Genomic DNA, 10266 nt, shown 5'->3' with positions numbered 1-10266 from the left:
GTTAACCCTATTTAAACTTCCACCTAAGAACTTGCTAAAACTCTGCCCAGACAAGATTCCTCTCACTGAATCAGTGGAAGGCGATTGGGGAAACGTGGGCTGTATTCTTCTTGTCCATTACTCAATTGGTAAGATCATTATTCTCACAGACAAGCAAATTTCCATCATTTTTCTTTTCTCCCCGGAAATGGTATTAGATTATTATGGTAATTAATACAAATACTAGATGCCATTACAACCATCACATCACATTCATGGTTAGGCCTTAGAACAGCAGTAGAAGCAAAAATCTAGAAATCAGTTGAAGATTTTCATTATTGCAATCTGCAACAATTTCTTAACACTTGCCAAAAACCTATCTTTAATTATGTGTTAATGCACCAACTTTCTTGTGTAAATAAAGTTCCTACAGAAGTCAGCTGGATTGTGGTTTATACCAATCATTCAACCCTTTTTTCATGTGGGTTTATTTCAGGAGGGAAAGAATTGATTTCAGAGGAGACGGTGGAAGCTGTGGACAAAGAGAACCAGTCATTTACTTATGCTATATTTGAGGGTGACCTGATGAAGATGTACAAAACCTTGAAAATCACTTTCCAAAACATGGAAAGAATTTCTTGAAGTGGACATACATATATGAGAAGATGAATGCTGATGTTCCACCTCCTGATGCATTGAAGGGTTTTGCTAGCGAAATTACCAGCACAGTTGATGCACGTTATCCTGGAGATGAATAACAAAAGCATAATGTTAATTTTGTGTTTTTAGTAATTATGATCTGGTCGATAAAGCCATATTATAGCTTTCATCTTATGTTGTTTGATCAAATTGTAACGAAGGCAGGCTTAATAGACCAAAAATTATGTGCTTTGCACCAGGTCCTTCACCTTCAAATAAGAATCGAATTTTATGTGCTTTGCACCAGGTCCCTAAGATTTTAAAAAGTGGCTAGCTAGTAGCCACCAATGGTTTTAGTAAATGGCAAAGGGACGCCTACCAGCTAAACCTCCATTGTAACCTCTAGCCCATTGTTGAAAACAGATCAAACATGTTACTTGCTTTTTAAGTTTGTGTCCATTGCATTATCAGGTTTACTTTGTAGAATTTTTCGTTTGGAGATAGAGATATGCAATAATTTTTCTCTTTTTGTGAATAACACAAATTAAAACTAGATATTAATGAGCTGACAAAAACCATATTCAATTTGATGTTAATTTGTACATTGTCATTAACACAAAAACTTCATAGTCATGGAACTAACATCTGTGATAGCATTGATTGTAATCATCCACCTCTGCTGACAATTTCTCTAGCAAAAGCATCTGTGATACCCTTTGCTTTGCTGTTCTAAAGAAAGTTGTGTAACAAAATCTTGTCATGATAAATCAGCTTATTTTGTTGGCGCACGTCCTTTTCTTGGAAAAAGATAAACAGAGTGGAGAGTAAAATATACCAATTAGGAGTTGTGATGTCCTATTCTTGAAAAAGGAAATCAGAGTGGGAGGCTAGAAAAAACACCAATTAGGAGGTTAGGTGATCAAGCGTATTTTTGTTTTTTTGTTTTTAATCAAGGGATCAACCATTCAGATCATGACTGCCTCGTGGAAAAGCAATCAATCATAGATCTCAATCCCAAAATATGATTTTAAACTTTCTGCTCAGAAATAAAATAACTACATTTTACAAGTTTATAAAGATCAAAGGGAACTTTATTCTTCAAATTGTCCAGACAAGAATGAGTCTTAGGGGCAAGCTAGTGTTCGAGCAGGAGATCTCATCTCCTGGAATACTTTTCTTCGAAATTTATGGCAGCAAGAAACAATATCTGCCAAGCATCTGCCCTGACAAACTTCCTAGCATCGAATTACTTGAAGGAAACTGGGGAGAAGTAGGATGCAAACTTTTGGTAAATTACTTGATTGGTAAGGCCTGCATGGACTTCTTATATTAAAGAGCGTAGACCTTGTATAAATATGCAATGTTTTTTTTTTTTTTGTTGATTTTCATTCCTAATTTGGTTCATGTTGTAATCATGTGTATTAATTGAAGATGGCAAACTAATTCCGGTAAAGGAGACCATTGAAACTGTTGATGAAGATAACAGGTCAATGACTTACAGAATTCTTGAGGGTGATCTTCTGAAGGATTATAAGAGCTTGCTAATAACTTTCCAAGCAACTTCAAAAGGTGCAAAGAATTTTCTTAATTGGACATACGAGTATGAGAAGCAGAATTTAGATGTCCCTGCTCCTGATCACATGTTTGACTTTGCAAGTGAAGTTAGTAACATAATTGATGCTTACTTCCTCAAGAACCAAGATCATTTTCAAGCTTCATAAGCTTCTTGATCAGGAATTTCAATGTAAAACCAGTCAAGAATACATGCCATATGTGTCTAAAATAATTTTCATTTTAGCATTTTTATGATCTATCGTGTAAAAATTCATTTGTCTCTTTTATGCACAAATCGTTGTGATACCAAGAAGGATGGATCAACATTTGCCAATGGCTTATGATAAGAAGCATAACCTTAGCTACCACAACCGTCAAAAGCCACAAAAAGAGAAGGAAAATATGCATGAATTACCCTTGGCATGGCCAAGTTGAGTTTTCCATCTCAAATTGTCAATGTTTACAATAATTGGTATGGTTACTGAATGAGTGATCAAAAGTATATGAATGTTACAATAAAAGGGTTCGTACTGTACAAGTAGGTACAATTCACGGGTCTAATATTCTATATGTATACTATATACTATACATCTATGCTTCTATATGCATACTATCTACTATACATCTATGCTTGATTTTTCCACAAGGCTTTGCATATCATCAAACGCTTCCGCTTCTGGCATACTTGTCAATCTGACTGATATCGAGAATTCTATCCATCCCACTTGCCAAAAGAAACCTGAAATTCCGAATCAAAGCATAGATAAATTGGCTGAATGAATCAAAATTTCGAGAGTACTAATATGAAGCCAAGAAATCAATAGTGTTAATGAAGTAATGGAAATTACTTGTCCCTGAGGTCTCTTGACATCAATTGGCAACCTCCTGGTACGTTGGATTGCAAATTCACAGCTATATTTGGATTGTGAATGCTCTGTCTAAGATGTACCCATCCAAGTTCTGCATTGTCCTTGTCAGAAACTTTGGCCCTGGAGTTTGAGCAAATTTGTATTTAGCAATAAAGGGACTACAATTATGTAGAGTTTGTCAAGGTGTTAACATTTTATGATAAATAGATTAGGAGCAGCTTGAGCCATTCTCGCCAAAAGCAATGGTGCATCCATAACCTAAGATTTAAAAGACAATGATGCAACCTAAAGATCTACCTGACCATTGAAAAAGTTTTATGTTTTTCAAATTAGGTGACCAATTCTTTTACATCATACGGATTTAAGGGAAGGGGCTGTAATTTTTGTGCGGAAATTTGTCAGAGGAAAAGGAGAGATTGATTAAGGAGCCCCAAAGAAAAAAAGGAGGCAGAGCATTAGTTTGAAAACTTTTGGCACCTGTACATGTGAGCATCAACAGCTGCTGGAGTGTCGTTGGTGTCCACAAGGCAGCCATCACTTACCCAACACTCTCCACAAGAGTCTAAATCCCAGCCTGGCAACTGACCTTCCTGCAAATAATTTACCATTCTTTTAGCATAAAGTATACTAAAGATTTGACCAGATATGGTTCTTGCTATTTTCCTTGTTCTTTTTTAGCACAAAGTAATAGATATGTACCTCAACGTAGTTTCTGAATGTTTCAATGGCCTCAATGGCTTTGGCTTTTGCAAACCTTGGCTCAGAAATGACATTCATCCTAAGCTCTGCTGATTCCAGGGGCCCTTCAAGATCTTTAATAAGACTACCTATTCCATCACCTGAGCCCTCAAGCTTCATTCTTACCATCTCAATGATGACCTTCACAACCATATAAGCACCTGCAAAATTCAACCACATCGCTTGATTTACTCAATGTAAAGTGCATATCAAGAATCCATGCCAAAATTTAAGATTCAGGTTTATATATAGAACAAGGACAATAGTTGCATTACAGACATTGTGATTTTCAAATTCAAAAAGACAATGTAAACCCCAGTAATTTTAAGAAATCGGGAGAATGTTTATTTTAAATTTAGGGATAAAGTTAGAATCAGATTGAGAGACTGAGTTACATGAGATATGTTAGAAAACTATTAATATATGTCTTTTAAGTTTGAAAGTTACAGTGTCTGCAATCTTGATATTTTCCGTAGAAGAAATACACTAACCATCATCAAGGAAATGGTTTTCTTTGAGAGCACCATGGCCAGTAATTTCCATCATCAGATGAGTCTCCATCCCATCCTTATTAAGCTGAACTCCTTTATCAATCACATTTCTATATCCAACTCGATACAGGCAATGCTGACCTCCTCTGTCAGTGATGAATCTAGTCAGGGCCATGCTTGTTCGTGCATCAGTCACAATTGTAGTTCCAGGATGCTCTTTCAGGACAATGGCAGACATCAGTGCTATGAGTTTGTCACCATTTATGGGGTTCCCAGAGCTGTCAACGACGCCGCTTCGATCAACATCGGTGTCGAAAACTATGCCAAGATCAGCTTTGTTTTCAAGAACTGCAGCCCTTGTTAAGGCCATGGCAGTTTTGTCCTCAGGGTTAGGAATGTGGTTAGGGAACATTCCATCTGGATTGAGGTGTAGAGAACCGAATGTTTCTGCTCCTAGCCTGTCTAAGACATCGTATGTAAAGAACCCTCCCGATCCATTTCCAGCATTCACAATTATCTGCATTAATTTCATCAGATTTCCTCCATATGCATCCCAAATAAGAAGAAAAATAAATAAAAAAGACTCTGTAATTTACCCAAAAAAACACCGTATAGAGTAAGTAAATTGAAGGTACCCATATATCTTTCCTTCTTTCATTTTCTTTTTAAGAACAAATTTTCATTTTGTTTTAGAATGGGCCTTACGTTTCATTTGCTATTTCTGGCCAGCCTGTGTTGCAAGCGTATTGACTGTTGGGGTCCGGAAGAGCGTGGGCCGACACTCTGGTTGCAGTTATTTTATTTGGACAAAAGTATTAGGCTGAGCCCAAAGTTTCGTTATTATATCGTAGTAAGTTCTTTAATCAAAATATTGGTAGGTAGTAGTTCATTTTACTAAATCAGACGAACGCAAAATTACTTTTAAAAAAATTAATCAGATAAAATTCGTATATTTCAATCACGTATTTTAGGTTAATATTCATCCTAACCACTAGGGTCTAGAGACAATATTCATCCTAACCACTAGGGTCTAGAGACAAGAAAGAGTTCTTGGAGTCTTCGTTACTGTCAGATTCAGGATTCAAATCTTGTGTCTGACAGTTAAAAATAAGAAGGGTGTAGAAAAGGATGGAAAGATAAATAAATAAATCAAACAAAGGTTAATATTCACCCTAACAACACAGACAATCATGCAATTTTTATGGCCAATGTTCACTTGCTAGTATAACAATTGATTCCAACATAGATGAGGTAAGTGGAACCACCATTGCACATGAATGAAAGAGGACAAGGGAAAAACAACTCGTGCAGGAGAATTTTTCAGTCACAAACTAAATAAAGATTGTGCTAAAATTTCCAACCTGAAATCCTTGGAGAGGAGTGTCATAATGCAAGGGATGATTAACTCTTTCCTTGATGATATCTCTGAGGTGTTTTGCATAAGTGCTCATGAAATCCACTCGTTTTGGTGGATTCCGGAGAGCAGTTGACACTTTTGCAAGTCTATTAGCATATTTCCGGGCGGCTCTGTAGCATATTTCCTCCACATCCGGCGATGTCAGGCCTCCATTCTTGGTGAAAAATTTCAGACCATTCCGGGTGTACGGCAAATGAGAGGCTGTCATCTGCATCATGTTATAGTTCTCAATTCTTCCACATATTAGCATACTAATACAGACTAAAAGAAACATCCAAAGCCTAGTAGTAGTATTTTCCCATTTTCTCTCATTTGCTTAAAGCCTTGAACTATTTTTAAAGACTATAGTTTCCCAGCGGGATTTTAATTTTGCTTTTAACTTATTTCAGATGAAAGAAAAGTATATGTGAAAATCAAGTGTCTTTTGAAGTTCGACTTTACCAAAGTTGAAGAGCAAGATTACCATCTGGTTTCTTGAAATCATGTTTCAGGAAATCATAGCCATAGCATCACTTAGAAAGCAAAAGGAAACAATAGTTAGCTTTAAAAAGTTTTGTCTTCACAAACTTCTCCTACACGGTCTCAAAAGGCATTTTCTACAAATTTTATTATTTTCCTTAAAAGCTTCAAGACTTGATATCTATGTTTAACAATAGTTTTAGTGCAAAATCATTGAAGAAATCAGTCTATGCAATTTTTATATGTATGCATAACAAGCTCAAAAACACGGAGCTGTTTTTCCATACCATGATGGAAGCATCATACATAAATGGAGGCAACAATGTACTCATGAAGCAAGCCGGTGTAGTTGCAAGCCCCATATCAAAAGCCAGACAACCAGCACGAGCAAGACCAGCAAAAACAGCAGCACTTAAGGATGCACCTGAAATTCTAGGGTCACGTCCAAGTGACACCCTAACATTTTCCACACTTCCATTTGTTTTCTCCTCCTCCAATCTCTCCACAACCCATTCACCAAAACTCTCTGCGATCGCCTCCACGGCGGGAGGCGTTAGGTCGACCGTCCTCCCCTTTTCGCCTTCTAGAGCCACCCCACGAACGTCCGAGCCATTTTGCAGTCTTCTAATTTTATCCATTTCTTCATCCACCACAACTTCATTGGACTTTACAGTGCTGGAAGATTCGACGCGTAGTAAAGATTGTCTAGAGGGAAATGGGAATGAAATCTTGAAATTTGTATTGTGCAATATTGGTTTATTTATTGGAAGTGATGGAAAGCTTGTTTTGGAAATTAGACCTTGTAGGGATTGTGATTGTGTTGAAGTGGAAGAAGCCATTGTTATTATTTGCTTCAAACTTGGCGCCCTTAGTTTATTTTCAAAGCGTGTAATGGTGATGATATTTGGACAAGGGTTGAAAGTTAGGAAGATAAGATTTATTGGTGAATAAACCATAACCTTACAGTTTGCATATGTATCTCCTGCAAAGGATGAAATATCTGAGAACAAACTTCCAAATGCCCTGAGATTTTTTTCTTGCATATCTTCTTCAGCGATTGATACTTCTATCGAACACAAAAATCGTATATTCCACGACACCTAATAATCCAATTGGGGGGGGTTCCCTTTTCTGTAGGGATTAACCGGAATGCCAAGTCAAATTCGAAATTCGGATCGAGGACTGGATTACTGAGCATTATTTCCTGGAATTTGAAAATGAGATCTGTATATAACTAGAATTAGGGAACACATCTGTTGGTCCCAAGAATTTCAAGTAACTAAATGAAAATTAGATTATTCAAGTCTTTGAGATATTTTATTTATGAGAGAAAAAAAGTCTCTGACATATTCTAAATCAAGAACAGTTTTTGTGTAGCTTTTCTGAAGTAATTTATCCAAATGAAGTTTAGAGATACAAGATCTTATGACTGATTGACTCAAAAAAGGTAGTGAAGGTTGTTCAAGAATATGCCAAGTTCCTTATTGCTTGACGAGGAGAACATGGGAATAACGCCAGATTAATTTTTTTTCCCTTCAATTTGATCAAGCTCAAAATAAAATTAAAAAAAAAAAACCAATTCTTGTCAACGTCAAGCAAATAATATCACAGCTAAAGAAAAAAAGGAAATCAGGGGTAAATGTTGAAAGAGAAAAATGGCATCTAATCAATTTCTGCTGTTAATTGTCGAAAGAGAAAATAACATCAGCCAGGGCGAATTCAGTTCTTGATTGTAAATTTTAAAAAAAAAAAAAAAAAATTCTCAAATTTCTTGCTGAGAAATATGTTATATTCAGTTAGAATAGTTAAGGGCCTTATTCATCTCGATCGTCTTGAAGCAAGGATTCAATATTCTCTTATTCCCGTTATCCTTTTCTGCTTCCTTCATTCCCCCTCCCAAGTAAAGAAACAGAAAAGGTTATATTTGTTATAGCAACACCAGCAAAGCAGTAACCTGAACAATAGCCATACAAGAGGCCGACATAGTTTCCTGTGAGGGTCATGCCTTAGCTCTCAAACATTACATGAGGAACAGCCATAAATATACAGCAAGAACTTAGATTGTATGCCTTCATCATCAGCCCTCGAATCACAAGCACACAACAGCGAAGGAATCAGTCTTGCTTTTAGCCTCTAAATCCAGGATAATCAAGCCATTCAAGTTGTATTTCTACTTCACCACATTCCACGTTTCTCAACCTAAGTATCATCTTTTGGAACATTTTACCCTGGTTCCAAACAATGCAGCTCTCATCTGCAAGGCAATTGTCGTGGCTCGGTTGAACTCTGTCAACTTTAGTCCCATCTGGGAGGTCTTGCAAACCCATTTTCAAACACTCGAGAAACGGTTTCACGTTGAATTCTGCATCTCCCATTGGATCATCTCCTGTAAACGTGTCTTTATCAAATACTCTCTGAAATACACAAAATCCATTGTTAATCAGTGGAAGTCATACATGACGATCACCATATTTTGGTCCTCCAGAAGGCAAGACAGATGTACAAAGGAACACACACTTTTGATTAAGCACAATGCAGAGAGAACATAAACTTGAACTCATTGCTTTATACTATCAGTTTGGCAAGACTGCCGACCTAGATCCATTCAAGTCACGGATGTTCATTGCAGACACTCAATAAGAAAGGAAAAGAAAAATGTGACTTACCAGAACAAATGGGACATTAGGATCCTTCAAACTAAGAGTCAGACTTTCATTCCAAACAGGGGAGCAGTTTTTATTCACCACACTTGTCTTCACAGTCTGCAATAAACTTTACGTCATGAGAAGCAGTACACGATCCTACGATCTAAATGATTGAAGAAAATTCAGTAATCACTACTAAACTTGTCTTGCAGCCATCAGGGGGATAACAGATCAAATTCCTCAATCACCAAATTATTCAGCAGAATAAGCACATTGTAAGCACGTTCATTAAGACTATCCAACATCTACAAATTCTTAAAATAGCTGGCCAGTATTTTGTTGGTGGTGAACGGTGAAGGAAAATTGAAACACCATCTCTATGCAGCGAGTTCACTTGCCAAGTCAATTTGGTACTAGCAGCGCTAAAACTAAGTGAACAGGTGTTTTTGACGTTTGAACCATGCATAGTAATTTAACTTTACATATAACTTGAAGCATATTCCAACAGCATGCATCTCTCCCTTTGTAATCAACCAATTACGTTTTTAGCTGTCCAGAAATGGGAAGCTTATCAAATAACAAAGCAAAGCATTTGCAATGCCATATTTGAAAATGTTATGAACAACCAAAAGTTTGCTCTATTAAATAAGAAAGAAACAAATTAAGCAGCCGCTAAACTAAAGTATAATGCAAGAACGAAAAGAAACATTGAAATTGAACTTTCAGTTTCAGTATCTTGAAATTCAATCAACATTTTTGAGCATTTAGCTGACAAAACCATGATAGCCTAACTACAAATAGGCCAAACAGCACTTCCACCATGAACTGGTAAACTTAACTTTCTGGCATAAATGCCACTAGCTCAGTTCACAATCCCCCTTATTCAGCTATGCTTCTCATTCTTGGCTTATCCTTTTCCTCAGTTGCAGGTATCCTCCAGCATCAATCTTATATTCAGTTTCAAAAAATTAAAAAAAAAAAGAATCTTGGAATTTCTATATGTCTTCGTATTTAGACCTAATTTCTTTATCTTTTTCCTATTCTTCTTCAACTAATATTTTAATTAGAAAATCAATCTGGTTGGTTAATTCTAATTAACATGGCCTTCTAATTCTACTACTTCAACTTGCAACCGATGCCGATTTCGACGAGATAAACCACCAAAATTGCAATCTTTGGAAATAAAGAAAAAACCCAATATGATTTGAATGATCACAGAAAAAACCCACAAATTAAAAGGCCATATCAATCATATAAGATACAAGCAATACATGATATGATTAGAGAGCCAAAAAAAACAAGAATAGCCAGTAGAAAAAGTAATAGGGAAGATGACAGGCCTGGCCAGCATGGCTGACGACGACATAAGGGTCACTGCTATGGCTAACAGTGTCACGAACAGCGAGGTTGATGCCTTTGCAAACCTTAATTCTCAGTAGACCACAAGAATTCATGTTCTTCAGTACTTTGAGGAA

At 36.6% G+C, this 10266-nt stretch overlaps 3 protein-coding genes and 1 long non-coding RNA gene across 4 annotated transcripts; 2 read left to right on the top strand and 2 right to left on the bottom strand.

Moving 5' to 3' along the window:
• LOC140016802 (uncharacterized) lies at nucleotides 1-874 on the top strand. Its single transcript, XR_011823035.1, has 2 exons — nucleotides 1-128; nucleotides 476-874. It is a non-coding gene; the product is annotated as an uncharacterized lncRNA (long non-coding RNA).
• An 861-nt stretch (nucleotides 875-1735) lies between these two features.
• LOC113716185 (kirola-like) lies at nucleotides 1736-2339 on the top strand. The gene is made up of 2 exons (XM_027240479.1): nucleotides 1736-1922; nucleotides 2050-2339. The coding sequence occupies exons 1-2, from the start codon at nucleotides 1736-1738 to the stop codon at nucleotides 2337-2339; spliced, it is 477 nt and encodes a 158-aa protein (XP_027096280.1).
• A 236-nt stretch (nucleotides 2340-2575) lies between these two features.
• Nucleotides 2576-7072, bottom strand: LOC113717108 (uncharacterized). Its single transcript, XM_027241761.2, has 7 exons — nucleotides 6434-7072; nucleotides 5632-5895; nucleotides 4271-4787; nucleotides 3741-3940; nucleotides 3519-3631; nucleotides 3021-3161; nucleotides 2576-2911 (listed from the first exon to the last, which is right to left on the bottom strand). The coding sequence occupies exons 1-7, from the start codon at nucleotides 6983-6985 to the stop codon at nucleotides 2833-2835; spliced, it is 1866 nt and encodes a 621-aa protein (XP_027097562.1). The 5' UTR covers nucleotides 6986-7072; the 3' UTR covers nucleotides 2576-2832.
• A 906-nt stretch (nucleotides 7073-7978) lies between these two features.
• On the bottom strand, nucleotides 7979-10266 carry LOC113717109 (protein C2-DOMAIN ABA-RELATED 7). The gene is made up of 3 exons (XM_072071076.1): nucleotides 10130-10266; nucleotides 8813-8906; nucleotides 7979-8560 (listed from the first exon to the last, which is right to left on the bottom strand). Exons 1-3 carry the CDS (start codon nucleotides 10243-10245, stop codon nucleotides 8273-8275), a joined length of 498 nt encoding a protein of 165 aa, XP_071927177.1. The 5' UTR covers nucleotides 10246-10266; the 3' UTR covers nucleotides 7979-8272.

The sequence above is a fragment of the Coffea arabica genome, chromosome 11c (genome assembly GCF_036785885.1).
Source record: "Coffea arabica cultivar ET-39 chromosome 11c, Coffea Arabica ET-39 HiFi, whole genome shotgun sequence".
Classification (NCBI taxonomy): Eukaryota; Viridiplantae; Streptophyta; class Magnoliopsida; order Gentianales; family Rubiaceae; genus Coffea; species Coffea arabica.
Note: the sequence above shows the minus strand (reverse complement) of the source record. Positions and strands in the feature narration are given on the sequence as shown.

Bases quoted from the DNA above. Each gene is read 5' to 3' on its own strand.
- LOC113716185 (XM_027240479.1), top strand. From the start codon at position 1,736: ATGAGTCTTAGGGGCAAGCTAGTGTTCGAGCAGGAGATCTCATCTCCT. The intron at 1,923-2,049 runs GTAAGGCCTGCA...TATTAATTGAAG, and splicing joins TTTGGTAAATTACTTGATTG to ATGGCAAACTAATTCCGGTA.
- LOC113717108 (XM_027241761.2), bottom strand. From the start codon at position 6,985: ATGGCTTCTTCCACTTCAACACAATCACAATCCCTACAAGGTCTAATT. The intron at 3,941-4,270 runs GTTAGTGTATTT...TGAATTTTGCAG, and splicing joins AAACCATTTCCTTGATGATG to GTGCTTATATGGTTGTGAAG. The intron at 3,162-3,518 runs GTGCCAAAAGTT...CTCAAACTCCAG, and splicing joins GTTGATGCTCACATGTACAG to GGCCAAAGTTTCTGACAAGG.
- LOC113717109 (XM_072071076.1), bottom strand. From the start codon at position 10,245: ATGAATTCTTGTGGTCTACTGAGAATTAAGGTTTGCAAAGGCATCAAC. The intron at 8,907-10,129 runs CTGTCATCTTCC...TTTATTGCAGAC, and splicing joins GTCAGCCATGCTGGCCAGGC to TGTGAAGACAAGTGTGGTGA. The intron at 8,561-8,812 runs GTAAGTCACATT...TGTGTATTTCAG, and splicing joins CTAATGTCCCATTTGTTCTG to AGAGTATTTGATAAAGACAC.